This window comes from Acanthochromis polyacanthus, chromosome 18 (assembly GCF_021347895.1).
Source record: "Acanthochromis polyacanthus isolate Apoly-LR-REF ecotype Palm Island chromosome 18, KAUST_Apoly_ChrSc, whole genome shotgun sequence".
NCBI classification, from domain to species: Eukaryota; Metazoa; Chordata; class Actinopteri; family Pomacentridae; genus Acanthochromis; species Acanthochromis polyacanthus.
This window is the reverse complement of record NC_067130.1, coordinates 21,014,999-21,029,903: the sequence shown is the minus strand read 5'-3', so window position 1 is coordinate 21,029,903 and position 14,905 is coordinate 21,014,999. Positions and strand designations below refer to the sequence as shown.

At 39.1% G+C, this 14,905-nt stretch overlaps 1 protein-coding gene across 2 annotated transcripts in view; it reads left to right on the top strand.

Annotated features, from left to right (window-relative positions):
* The first annotated feature begins 9,100 nt into the window (after window positions 1-9,100).
* Window positions 9,101-14,905, top strand: part of LOC110957050 (DNA repair protein XRCC4-like) — a 47,841-nt gene continuing 42,036 nt past the window's right edge. For both annotated transcript variants that reach the window (XM_022202875.2, XM_022202873.2), the window contains exons 1-2: window positions 9,101-9,215; window positions 14,236-14,379. In XM_022202875.2, the coding sequence (XP_022058567.2) occupies window positions 14,238-14,379 (142 nt within the window). In that variant the 5' untranslated portion in view covers window positions 9,101-9,215; window positions 14,236-14,237. The remainder of the gene's footprint in view (window positions 9,216-14,235; window positions 14,380-14,905) is intronic.

The following is a 14,905-nucleotide window of genomic DNA, read 5'->3' as shown; positions in this document are numbered from 1 at the left end:
TATTTAAAAAAAACAAACTAATGAAATAGGGCTGGACAAAAATGATGGTACCCATAACTTAATATTTTGTTGCACAACCTTTTGAGGCAATCACTGCAATTAAACGATTTCTGTATTTGTCAATGAGCGTTCTGCAGCTGTCAACAGGTATTTTGGCCCACTCCTCATGAGCAAACAGCTCCAGTTGTCTCAGGTTTGATGGGTGTCTTCTCCAAATGGCATGTTTCAACTCCTTCCACATATGTTCAATGGGATTCAGATCTGGGCTCATAGAAGGCCACTTTAGAATAGTCCAACGCTTTTCTCTCAGCCATTCTTGGGTGTTTTTGGCTGTGTGTTTTGGATCGTTGTCCTGTTGGAAGACCCATGACCTGCGACTGAGACCAAGCTTTCTGACACTAGGCAGCACATTTCTCTCCAGAATGCCTTGATAGTCTTCAGATTTCATCGTACCTTGCACACTTTCAAGACACCCTGCGCCAGATGCAGCAACGCAGCCCCAAAACATTACTGAGCTTCCTCCATGTTTCACCGTAGGGACAGTGTTCTTTTCTTCGTATGCTTGGTTTTTGAGTCTATGAACATAGAGTTGATGTGCCTTACCAAAAAGCTCCAGTTTGGTCTCATCTGTCCAAAGGACATTCTCCCAGAAGCTTTGTGGCTTGTCAACATGCATTTTTGCAAATTCCAGTCTCGCTTTTTTATGAGTTTTTTTCAGCAGTGGTGTCCTCCTTGGTCGTCTCCCATGAAGTCCACTTTGGCTCAAACAACGACGAATGGTGCGATCTGACACTGATGTACCTTGGCCTTGGAGTTCACCTTTAATTTCTTTGGAGGTTGCTCTGGGCTCTTTGGATACAATTCCAACGATCCGTCTCTTCAATTTGTCATCAATTTTCCTCTTGCGGCCACGTCCAGGGAGGTTGGCTACTGTCCCGTGGGTCTTGAACTTCTGAATAATATGAGCCACTGTTGTCACAGGAACTTCAAGCTGTTTAGAGATGGTCTTATAGCCTTTACCTTTAAGATGTTTGTCTATAATTTTTTTTCGGATGTCCTGGGACAATTCTCTCCTTCGCTTTCTGTTGTCCATGTTCAGTGTGGTACACACCTTTTCACCAAACAGCAGGGTGACTACTTGTCTCCCTTTAAATAGGCAGACTGACTGATTATGAGTTTGGAAACACCTGTGATGTCAATTAAATGACACACCTGAGTTAATCATGTCACTCTGGTCAAATAGTTTTCAATCTTTTATAGAGGTACCATCATTTTTGTCCAGGCCTGTTTCATTAGTTTGTTTTTTTAAATAAGTATGTTAATCAACAATTCAAAAGTAATGGCTGTTTTTGATTATTTAATTTTCAATAAATTTTTATTTATTGTTACTTTTGTGAGTTTCAAGTGATTTCAGTGAGAATTGTGAGTTTTTCCTTCTTTAACTGAGGGGTACCAACAATTTTGTCCACGTGTGTATGTAGACCATTGCGCATTTTGTCTACAGTTGCACCTCTAATGCAATTATCAGCTGCACTTGAATCACCGAGTTAGGTCAGGGTTGATGGTGGTGTACAAGAACTCAAAAAATCTGTAACTTAGGCAATCAAAGTGCTTTGAATTAATTTTAACTGGGAAATATGGTGGTTTTGGTTAAATATAAATGCACGCATTGTTTCTAAAGTAATTGGGGACTCTTTCTGTACTAAATTAAATCATGTTTTTTGTCCAAGTGTTGACTAAAATAACAAAAACAGTGTCCAAATGGCCATAATTCTTAGAGTCACAAAGCACTCTATTGTCGCATTCCATCAGTAACAGACTCTGAACCGTTTAATCTCAAGGACAGAATAAATCAATTAGAGAAGAGTCGTAGAGTATAAACAGAACCATAAAACATGCTAATAATGCTGAAGTTGCAACAAATGAATATTGGACTGATGTGTGGCTACCAAACAACGTATTTACGTCAACACACTTGCACGTTTCCTCATTATGTTAATAGAAAACATAGTCTGGTCTGAATTACATCTCCTTCAGATTGCATTTGCTGTTGCAGTTTATATGTATGCATTTGTAGAGGGCAGAACAAATGCAACCTTAGTTACTGGTTGTATCTTCAAATAAAAAGTTTCACTAAACCTAAAGTGTCCTCCAGTGTAAAATCCTGCCCACCTTCCAAACACTGTATGTAACTATTATTCAGATGCCTGTTTCCATTAACCAGCTGCCACTGCAGAGACCAGAATCTCTTCCTCAGAGTGCCAGTCTAAATAAATGACCCCAGCACTGGAGAGTGATGCTGTGTTGACCATCTTTATCTCCAGAGCCTTGGATGTCTGTCAGGATCAACCAGAAGCTGGAGCTGAGTGAACAAACTCTTTGTCCTTAACAGATGATTGTATGTTTGCACAGACGGACTGATAATCTGTGGAAGATTAGGAGAACCAGTTGAACCTGCAGACTGATTGACAGCTGCAGGTCTAAATACTAACCAAGTTCATCTGAAGAATAGCAAACATTCACTATCCAATAAGTCTTGATGCTTTAAAGCTCAGATCTTATCTGTCTTTTGAGACACTGTGCATCTGCGCAAAATTTTGTGTAATTTTGTATCTCTTTATGGTAATTGTTTGGTCATTTCACTTATATTTGTGGTCATGCTTGTCCCATTTCCATCATTTCATGTCTCATAGTGTCTCTATGTGATAATTTAGCATTTTTGTCCCATTTTGATAATGTTATGTCTCATTTAGATTGTCCTTGTTGCCATTTTTTTTTTTGGTCTTTTTATGGTCATTTTGCATTATATTTCAGTTGTTTTGCCATTTTTTGTGGTTGCTGTGTCACATCTGACCACATTTTGCTCAATTAACATCTTTTCATTGTCATTTTGTGTCACTTTTTGGTCATTTTGCATATCGTTGTAGCCATTTTAGGTTTTTTGGGGGGATCCTATTGTAACTCTATATTGGTCACCATGTTATGTCTTTTTTGTCACCCCATGTATCTAGATGTGCATTACATTTTAGTTGTTTTTGATTTGTTTGAGTCACATTTTGTTTGTTTTATATATTTTTATGAGAGTTATGTATCATATTTTAGTTGTCTTGTACCACTTTTGTGTCATATTTTGTGTCTCATGCTCGTGTTGCATTTGTTCATAATGTTTTCTTGTGGTCATTTTGCATCGTATTTCTCTTGTTTTACCATTTTTTTGTTGTTGCTGTGACATATCTGCTGGCTCACATTTGACCCCATTTTTACATCGTCAAGAAACACGACAGAGTTATGTGACGATCAGCGCACGTTTGTCCTTCTGTGAATCTGTGAATTCATCTGTCTGTGGCCAACATTACTGAAAAATTGAATAATTGGATAAAATTTTCAGGGAAGATCAGAAATGGCACAAGGACCACCTCATTAGATTTTGGCAATGATGCGGCTTAAAGTCTGGATTCACAGATTTGTTAAGGATTTCTCATTGTGGCACAGCGGTACAACATCACTGTAACTATGACAACAAGTGAACACTATATCAGCTGCTTGCTGACAATCACATGATTGCGATCCTACTACAAATCGATCAGGACTTATCCTTTGAAAATGATACAAGAAACAATTGATGACACCGCGGAGGTGTTTCCGAGTCCCATCAATTTCCGACCAAAATACGTCCGCTACATATTTAGGTCACACGATATCCGATATTCGATATCCGTACATAACGTACACATGCATAACACACCTGTGCTAAGCGCAAGGCCATTTTTTATTCAAGATTTGATTCATCGGAAATCATACAAAGACTGAGCAGCCTTGGTGGAGCACTGCACTCCCTGAGTGCTTTTCTTGTTTGTGATTGTTTTGCCACTTGGTGGCCATTTTACCCCTCTTCATTTACATCTCTTTAAGTACAAGTCATTTGCGTCTCATTTTGGTTGCTTTGCATGTCTTTCTGGAGTATGAAGTGTAATTGTAGGCTAATATCAGGAGTCCCTGGCTTCTTTCGCCAGTGAATCTCTGGCTGGTGGTTCCTTCATCATTCTGTCCATGTTAAATACTGAGAAAGGCACATTTTCCTGACATGACGAAAGGCTCTTTGGAACTTGCGGGGGTAACATGGCTCATCAGGTCTGAACAAACTGTTTTTGTTCACTCAGCTCCAGTGGTGTTGGCATTAAAGCAAAAATAATACAATCGATACTGAGAGATTCTTTAAACATCTTTCTTAGATTGAGCTGATATTTTTATTTATAAATCAAGTAAAATATATTCTACTGTGATGATGTAGACCGATCAGCCACAACATTATGACCACTGACAGGTGAAGTGAATAACATCAATCATCTTGTTATAATGCAACATTCTGCTGGGAAACCTTGAATCCTGACATTCCTGTGGATGTTTGACATGTACCACCCACCTAAACACTGCAGATCAAGCAACCTCTTTACCCCCATAACAACATCAGTCCTTGATGGCAGTTGCCACACTTAGCAGGACAATGCACCCCGACACACCGCAAAAACTGCTCAAGAGCGCTCCAGAGAACACGACAGAGCTATGTGTTCACCCGGGTTCCACACTCCCCAGATCCAAATCCTACTGAGCATCTGTGGGATGTGTCAGGATAATCCTGATCTAGGTAGGTCTCACCCTGTAACCTACAGGACCCACAGAATTCACTGCCACCATCCCAGTGCCACAGGACATCCCCAGTGGTCCTGTGTCCATGAACCACTGGGTTAGAGGAGTTTTAGCAGCATAATTGGGACCAACACAATATTAGGCAGGTGGTCATAATTTTATGTCTGATCTGTGTATATGAAATATGAACAGTACACCCTCTTCTTTTTCAAAGTATAATTTTCTCACTAACCCCTGCTAAACTGGCTTTTGGGTCTCTCTTGGGACTATTCTTCTGCATATTCAGAACAACACCAGACAGACAGCAGTTCATCAGATGAGAAAGTAATAATAAGCTTCCCTCTCTGCGTTCTTCGCTGTTGTTTGGGTTTCCTTGTCAGAGGGGCAAAGGCAACAACATGAGTGCCACATGTTGTCCAGAGGGAAATGAAGGGATTACTGCAGGACTGTGATTTCACCTCTGCAAACAGACACTCATTCCAAGAATAACTGCTCTAAGAGGCCATTTGGACATTAAAGAGCTTTCTCCTGGGTCCAAACACACTCTGAGGCCCTCATCAGCTGATCCTCTCCAGGGATTTACTGCATGTGTCGTGGTTCAAGCACAGCATGCATGACTGGAGTTCACGTTGGAGGAACCTGCACAGCTCTTCCAGGTGAATTCATGTGTGTGGGACTGTGGGAAATATTTAGTTTCAGAGCAGTAATTTGTGGCTTGTTTGTAGAAGAAGACAGTCATTGCTGCAAAACCAAGCTGCTGGTCACCTTTCAGATTTTTTCTGGAAACAACAGTGGTCAAAAGTTACAAAGTACATTTACTAAAGCTTCAGCCTTTGTGTCTTGTGACACCTGCGGAAAGCTATTTGAGCATTTAGTCAGTTTTCTTGACTAATAAGGTCTTCATCAGCACTAGTTGGTTACCTTGTTGCACTGTTTTGGTATTCTGTCATACTAGTTGAATAAAACTCTTAGTAGTCACTCTTTTTCAGCAACTTGTCGCACTTGTAGTCAGCTTTTTGAAGAACTACCAGCTCCCTGGACCAAGTTAGCAACATCTTGTAAACTCGCGAACTAAAAAAAAAAAAACTCTGATATGTTATCCAGTCAATCATGGATTCAGTTCACTAATGTACTTCTAGGAATTTCAGCACCATAAAACAACAAAAATTCATCCATTATCTATACACCACTCAATGCTCATTAGGGTTGCGGGGGTGCTGGAGTCTATCCCAGCTGGCTTGGGGTGAAGGCAGGAGACACCCTGGACAGGTCACCAGTCTATCACAGAGCTACATATAGAGACAAACAATCACACTCACATTCACACTGACGGACAATTTAAAATCACCATTTAACCTCAGTGGAGGACTGTGGGAGGAAGTACCAAGAGAAAACCCACACATGCACAGGGAGAACCTACAAACTCCATGCAGAATGATTCTGGGAAAGCAGGGATGTGAGCCAGGGATCTTCTCGCTGCAAGGTGAAAGTGCCGAGCCACTGTGCAGCCCTACTACAAAAATGTGATGTAAAACATCTACAAAAAGATGTAGAATGATCAAAATGTAATGCAAAATAAGGACAATGGTAAAAATGACAAAAATGTGACACAAACTTGCCACAAAACAGGTTAAAAATGACCAAAATATGGTCAAATGTGATACAAATCAATCAGCAAGAACTAAAAAGCTTTAAAATCTCTTGCTCATTCATATAGTGACTTGCACTGGCTGTCTCAATTCACAATATTGTATTCATGTATAGAACATGAACTGACACAACAGTGAAACACCCACAAACATTCCATTTCAAAATGAGAATCAGCTTTTGTCGTTGATGACTACTTTCCCTTGCTTGGTTATAATCTACATACTGATGCTGTAAAGAGCCACCCAGACTTTGTTACATGTCTGCGTTGTGTATCTCTGGGTGTATTTTTGTCTTCAGGACAGAAACAAAGACAGTCTGACCTGCATCCTCTGATCCTGCTGCTCCCTCATGCTAGACTCAGTGTTTCCTACCCTGCAGACTTGGAGACTGCTGGGATGACTGGAAGACCCCAACAGTGACTCCTTCCTGTTTATCTATTTGCATTTCTCATCAAGCACTGATTTAATAATAATAGCAAAAGAAAAAAAACATTATTTAATTACAATGTTCTAGTACTAGTTGACATACAACAAGTTCAATTTTTACCTTAAAACTGTCATTCATTGTTGTCAGTTGCACAAAATGATGAATGGCACATGTAGTGTTCAAGTCACTTTTCCCCAAATACTTCTAATAAGCTGGAACAAAACTTTAAATTAATAACACTGACAATGTTGGAGCACTTCATGAAAAATCTATCGGGCCCCCTCACGTGACCTCCTCAGCTTCAGCTGATTTTTTTTTTAAAAATTACAAAAACTTTAGTATATTTAATGAAGCCATGCAAAGTTTTCCTTCCTACTGCAAAAATGTCATGTCTCATGTACTTATGAAGTTATAAGGCTTCAAAAATGATGGAATGATGTGATGAGGGTCGTTGATTTGTAGTCAAGTGTGAAAAAAATCAGTTGGTATTCCAACAAATTTATTGTGCAAGTGATTTTCACTTAAAACTAGCAAAAAATAAAATGAGGATTTGTTTGTCTTTGTTTTGAATCAGCATAAATATGACATCTGAGGACACCCCCTCAGGCTCTGAAAAGCTGTGATGAATCACTATTTTCTGATACGATCCATTGAATATCTATAGGTTAACTCATAATTGCAGCCCTAGAAATAAGCTGTGATGAATCACTATTTTCTGATACGATCCATTGAATATCTATAGGTTAACTCATAATTGCAGCCCTAGAAATAAGCAAATGTTTGACATATGAAATTCAAATGTGCTGTGTACTCTCGGTGCTGCCTTCAAGTGGTGAAAAAGTGTGGGCTGAATTTTTCCACAAATGTTGATCTACACATCAGATTTTCATGTATTTCCTCTTTCTTCTCTGTATTCTTTGAAACAAATCAAAACTATTCAGAGCTCTGCAGAGTCTGTGCTGAATTACAGGTAGTGGTGGAGTCAGATGTGGACACCACCTCCACCAGTGAACCTGGCCAGCTTCCAGATGGCTATATAAGCAAATCTTAACTTTTTTTCTCTAATGTTTTAATTAAATTGCTAAATTGATCATGTTACTACTGTATTGGGAATTTTCAGTGATTGCTGCAGCTGTATGAGCAGAGATCCAGGTATTAATTTGACTATGCTTCAAAGTGTAGTATAACATTAATGTAAAACAGCGCTCTTTTCTCAGGCTTTGTGTTGCTTCATTTTGTCAGTCGCTGGATTTGTGGTCGCACTCTGTTGTTCCGGGAAGTGCTCTTTATATTGGCTGTGTGGAACTTGGTTACTCAACATCTGATGACTTTCTCCTGCACATTGTCTGTGGTTTCCTGCCATGAAAGCTGTGTTGAGTGATTACCAGTCATTAAACTGTTTGTATGTTTTTCTGGAGATCTCAAATGGAGGTGATGCCTAATAAAACATATGAGCAAGGCTGGAGTTTGACAGAAAGCTGCAGCGCTGCTACTCTGTCAGCTGTTTTGAATGAGACACACAAATTCCCACATGTGCCCTTCTGATGACAAACCGATACTGCTCTTCCTGAAATCAGGGACCTATTCCCACCACCTAATTATATGCACATTGCAGGATAATATTCTATTTTGTTTGAAACTTCTAATTTGCACACCTTATTTTTATGGGTTAGCTTGAAATAATAATATTGATAAATACCTAAAGCACATCTTGATAATTTCAAATGCATTGTGGTGATGTACAGAGCTGAAATGCTGAAAATTGTGTCAGTATCCAAATATGTATGGCTCTAAACTGTGTCCAACCAGCCTCTAGTTTGTTTCTTTTGACTGCAGGTTCCACATCAGTCTTGTATTGTTCAGTCTTATATTGGTTATCTAGTACATGTAGTTGAAGGATGTTGAAATACACATGTATGGGAACAAATGTTCTGTGAAAATCTTCTCCCAGAAAAGTAGTACTTAGTGGAAGTAACTCCAGCTGTATATTGGTTGTGTGGAGCCACACTTCAGGCTGTGGTCACCCCAGGCCACCCTTTGGCTCTGCACCAGCACCCATTCACCTGACCACAGTTTGGAGACACAGCAAAGAGAGGGGATTGTGTGAGTTAACTTATGTGTGATTACCATTGCAGTTATTTGTCTCTTTGAGGTTATGGTGCTTTTACAAAAGTAAAGGATATGTTGTAGTATTTTTCCCCATCTGATGCAACTTATAGTTAATATACTATTATATTTAATAATTGCATTATTTTCAGTGTTTGCATTTGTTCTATTACGTGTTTATTATTGTAGTTTTAAACATACAAACAAAAATAAATGGTACTGCAGGTGTTTAATTAGCTCTGATTTGCTGCTCAGCTGTGTCGCTGAATGATGACGTATTCCCCAGCTGCCCGGTGCAGTGTTGTTTTGCTAGCGGCTTTTCCAAACATCAAACATCACATTTCTTATTGAAAACAAACCAGAGGACCGTGGTGGTGCAGCTTCAGGTGAGACAGACTCTAACATGAAGCTGTCGCAGTTGTGAACGAGCCTCAACTTATTCTTTTTTTGTTAGTCGTGATAACTTCAGTCAGTGTTTACAAGACAACTCAGTGAGATTAGTTAGCTTAGCCGCGGTCTGTGCTGCTCGTTTATCAACATACATACATGTTTATGAGCTATTTATCGGTTTGTGTTAATAGTAACGCAACTACAGTGTTTGAAACCCCCGCATTTTAACCTGTTTCATTCATTGCGACCATTTTCTGTCGCGTCAAGCGTTTATTTTGATTTTTTTTAAAAAACATAGACACAACTTTGAAAACGAGTTTAAAGTTGTTTCTGTCGTCCAGTACATAATATTTTTTGCCTGGAGGGTTTGAGGAGAATTTGAGGAGTCAAAAACCCACTCACAACAACTCTTTGTGATTTTAAACGACCTTCAAACGTCACTGGTTAAATAGCTGTCAGAAAACTTGTTGGTTAGCTCGATGAGTGGGTGCTCTTACAGCCATGAGAGGTTAAAACTGTTTGACTTAGGGGCAGGTATTCTCTTGTTTTGTTGTCTTTTGTTAGGTTTAGCTCTAGTGTGAAGAAAGTCACAGCAAACCCTGTGGAGACGAGAGAATTGATTTAGCCAGATAGTGTCCATAAACAAATGTTTGGCTTAAAGTTTTGTGGGCATCATCAGAACCATTAATAATCTACCTAAGTTTATTCGAAAGTCAATTGAGTTGGTGGAGTCTAATTTTACTCAATAGACAACTTGAAAATACCTGAATAGACATCAAACAGCATTCTGGTGTTGCATTTTCTTTCTTATACTAAATATACTATGAAGCCCTTTTTCAGACACAGACGTGCAATGTTGCTGCTTCTGTTAAAGTGTCATTTAGACATATGTTAATTTTAGTGTTTTTTATGGCAGACATACACACTACAGTGACAGAGAGGAACACAGTCCCATATTTGTTGTATAGATTGAACAGTAAATCAAGACACAAGATGACCAGAAATGCACAGAAAATGACTACAGAGACATAAAATAATCACACACATTCCCAAAACGATCACAAAAGTTTGAAACATGACTACAAAGAGACCTAGAATGACCACAACAAGATGAAATAATGCCACAGAGAGATGTAAAATGATGACAAGACACAGTGTTACAGGAGAGACACAGCACTAGAAAATGACCACAATGAGATACAGTATGACTAGAAAATGACCACAAAGAGGCTACTAGAGATCAGCTTTAGTTTTTCAACATTGTCGCTCTCAGAAAAGCTGACGTTTAGTGTGCATATTGTTCTTGCAGAGTCAGTACATACAGATATGATCGGAGCTGTCAAATATGGCTGCAAAATGTATCACAATAAAATGTTACATTTCAGTCTTCTCTGAAAACTATTTTTTTTTAAAAGCTATTTTTGAAAACAACTTGAATTGCTTGAATCTATGAAGTACCCAAAAATGATTACATTTGCACACCTGAAGTAAGATGTAAAAGAATAAAGTAACCATGTCAGTTTGATATACATTATCATGACAGTTTTTATCTGATGCATTTAAGTGAAACCGTTAATACATTTTCCAACTACTATTGATGTAATTAATTGTTGGGTTTGATTTTATCTGGCCAACTTTAAAGCCAACTAGGACCTACAACCATTTTCAAAATTTATTTGATATCAAAATTATTAACCTTATCATCTTATAGCTTCTCAACCGTGTCATTTTTTTGTGTCCATAAACAAAAATCCAAATATATGAATTTGAATATTTCATCATGCATTTGTGAGTACTTTCTTTGTGTTTTAAAGATCAGTGTGTGCTAAAATATGTCACAGCTGAGGCATTTGTTAGGTATTCACTGAAATATTCACAGCCCTCATGAAGAATGAAGGTTATGTAATTGTTAAACACTGGTTTTCCTTAGTGCCGTTTGGCCGTGTAATGACCAAATAGAGCAGGACTGTTGTAAATGATTAGTCCGGCTTCATGCAACCATGTCATCACAGCGCTGTAAGCACTGTAATGCTCTAATCCACAGCCTCTCATTAGGCGTAAGGACAGGCTGAGCAGAGTGCAGCGGAGAAATTTGCCCCTCAGTTAGCTGGACACTAATGACCGGCCACGGCAGCACGCAGCCGGACACATGTTCCAGCAGCAGCCAGAGCTTTAACTACATCCTTCAAACACCTGCTTCACAGCTAAAGAGACACACAGGCGAGAAACTGCTCAGCTGAAAATGAGATGCTGCACAGTATCATTTGTTGCATTCTAAGTATTGGAGCTTCTGCTGTGGTGTTTCCATAAAGATGAGTCAGAAAAGTTGTTGCTGTTGTGAAGAAGTCACAGAAAAGTCAACCAGGATCAAATGGCTTCATTAAGTCAGCACAGACATTGATTACAGATCCCATCCAGGAAACGCTTGTGGGTATTTCTATTGTTAATCTAGAGGTTGACCATGAAGGGTTTTTCAGGGTGGAATATTGGTCATCAAGAAAGACTAATAACTGATTATTTTTGAACTGATATACAATTATGTTATCACTCCTCCAAGGAACCCAACAGAGTTATGTGACAATCGGTGTACGCTTACGTTTGTCTGTCTGTTAGCAACATTACTCAAAAATGGACCAACAGGGTTGGATAAATTCTTCAGGGAAGATCAGAAATGACACAAGGACCAAGTGATTAGATTTTGGCAGTAGTGTGGCGTATAGTCTGGATCCACGGATTTATTAAAGATTTCTGCATCATTGTGAGATAGTGGCACAGCATCACTGTAACTATGACAACAAGTGAATACAGGCATGTAGTATATGTCATTTAGGGAAAAAAAATGCTTTCAAACCTGCCAGGTTCATAAGGCTAGTTGAGCCGATGAATGAACCTGGTCTCACTCCAAACTCGCTACATGCGGCGTCACTGTTGAACATATTGGGAAACCTTTGGGTGCCATTTTTCAACGCACAGGGTGGCTCAATAGACCTATAAAAATCTGTGAATGTCAGAAACAGATGCCATGAATCCGTAGCCAGGTGTTCTCAGTCGTGTCCTCATGAGAAGTTCACCTTGTAACTTGTGATTAATGACGGGAAATGTGTATTTTAACGCAAACCGTGATCTGTTTTCCTAAAGTTAACCAAACTAAGAAAAAAAAGACCTGAATCAAATGTCATCAAAATACACAGAACTGAGAGACCAAATCCCAAATTGGGCCTACCTCAGAGATGCCAGGAAATTTGACAATTTAGCTTATCTATGATTGAATGAATACTAACAACTGGGATTGTCAGGGACCTTTATATGCTTATCAATATATGGTCAAAATGGCTGTTTTGGAAGTAGTATAACAATTTAGAGCTTTCTCCATTTTTCAGTGCTCTAAGCTGACATTCATTTTTGTGTGTTTCCTCTTGTGGTGGCTTTTAGTTTTGTCCAAGCCTTGTGGAGTCTCTGATGATTTGCAGATCCAGTCTTTTGTACAGCAACAGCTTTGCCTCCTGCAGATGCTGCTGCAGATGGTTTCACAGCATGTGAGAGTAGCAAACCCCGTGCACATTCAGGCCTCTGTTCTGCTGGTCGTGGAGGTACAGCGTTGGCTGGCACGTGAGCTAAACATCGGGTTGTGACAGATGCCAGAAAATGATGTAAGAACAGCTGTGTAAGTTATGACAGGCCTCCATCAGGTCCAACACACCTGCAGTGATCCGGACCAGCAGCATTTTAACATTTAGAGTTATATATATATATATATATATATATATATATATATATATATAAAGAGATTAATGTGAATAATCTAGGTCTACTTAAATGTTCCTCAAACTTAGTGATTCATCACTTTTAATTTGACAGGAAATAACAGATGCTGAAAAAAAATGCCAAGTTCAGTTTTGACTGGAGCAGGTTCATATCAATATAGAAAGAACAGGGTGGGAGACACAGTGCACAGAGTGGAGAAAAGTCATCTATAATATTTGTGGAAAATCCGTTGCAGCGTAAACTCTTAGCTCCTCACAGTGGCTCTGTTGTGTGTCTTTGCCAAGGCCTTGTTTTTTTATTGTACTTTTGTTTTTTGTTTCTTTTTTTCCCACCAGGAAACGGCTCATTTAGATTACGAATCTCTTTTACAAGACCACAGGCTTGTATGTGCAGTATCTGTAGACTTTAATCTTTTAGATGCTGTGGATTAAGTGATATGATGAAAGACGGACTCGGAGGCTTTAGTATGCCGATGCAGTGGTTCAGCAAAGTTGTGTTGTAAACTTGTGACTGCTAGTAATAACCAGACATGAAGAAGGCTGAATGTACTGTATATCCACCATTATTATTGTTGTTGTTTCAAGTGCATGCTCATTATGCAACCAAACTTTCTGCTTCACATGGCCACACACATCAACACAAGGGTTGTTCCACATAAAATCAACTAAATCTGTTCCCATCTGACTCCTCCAGAATTAACAGATTTTTTTTTAAACAATGACTTTACTGTAATTAATGAAGTCATGCGAGGCTTTCAGTTCATGTCATGAGCATTTTCAGAGTCGTAAGCTCTGGAAACATATGGGATTGGGTCAAAAACTGCAACCAAATCTATTTTACGTCCATTCCTGGTGTCATAAACCAAGATTTGTTTTGTTCAGCACATTTATCTCTGTCACTAACTTTGGGCATCAATATCATGAAATATATCATAGTTACAATAGCAATACTACACCAGTTTGTTTGTGACATAGAATAATGGAAACAAGCTTGATAATCTGGATGTGTCGTCTGCTATATGTTCGAAAATTATTATTATAGCGTTTAAGAATTGTGACTAGAAGTGAGTACAGAATAAATTGTGCTGAACAAGAATGAAGTTTATCAGCTATCATTGTCCTTTATTAATAATCAGTATAAGCTTCAACACTAAAAAAAACAAAAAAAACAAACAAACATTGATTGAGCCCAGATCGAGCTGGTTTACCACCACATTAGACTAATGTGATTGTGTGTTTTGCGTTTCTGCAGGGATGCACACATCGGTGCGTGAAATCCTCGTCTCTTCAGAGCCTGACTCCTCCTACTTCTTGCGCTTGGACTGGGAGGGGCGGGACTTAGCTTCAGGCTTCCAGTGCACGCTGACTGATGGACAGGCTGCATGGAGAGGAGCAGGTAAAAATGTCACCCAGCATCACCTCTTCACCATTTTATATGACAGATTTATGCTGGACGGCCTCACCTGTTTGACCGCACACACCTTCCTTACTTCACCTGTGAAGCCTTCAGAGTACGATGTCGTTGACCTCCTCAGGTGCTCGGACAGAGACGCTCAGCTGGAGATTTATGAGGGTCTCCTCTTGGCTCAGGATTCAACAAGGTGCTGGAAACCTTCCTGCAGGTGTGTGTGTGGATGATGCTTTCGCGATGACATCACACACATCCCGCAGGTTTTTCAGCTGCCTGTTGGTGTTGCAAACATTCCTCTGACCAGGTCATGTTAAAGTTCATTATTGGTGAGATCTAATAAAGCATACAAACAAAATGTGCAAAGCAAATTTGTTGTAAATGAGATCAGATATGAAGAGAAGAATATTGCATCTAAAAACACATCTGAACCAAATTAAAATTTTCTTAAACAAATACATAAAATGGACGAATACAATACTAAAAACCAATGTTCTTTGAAAACCTGATGTTG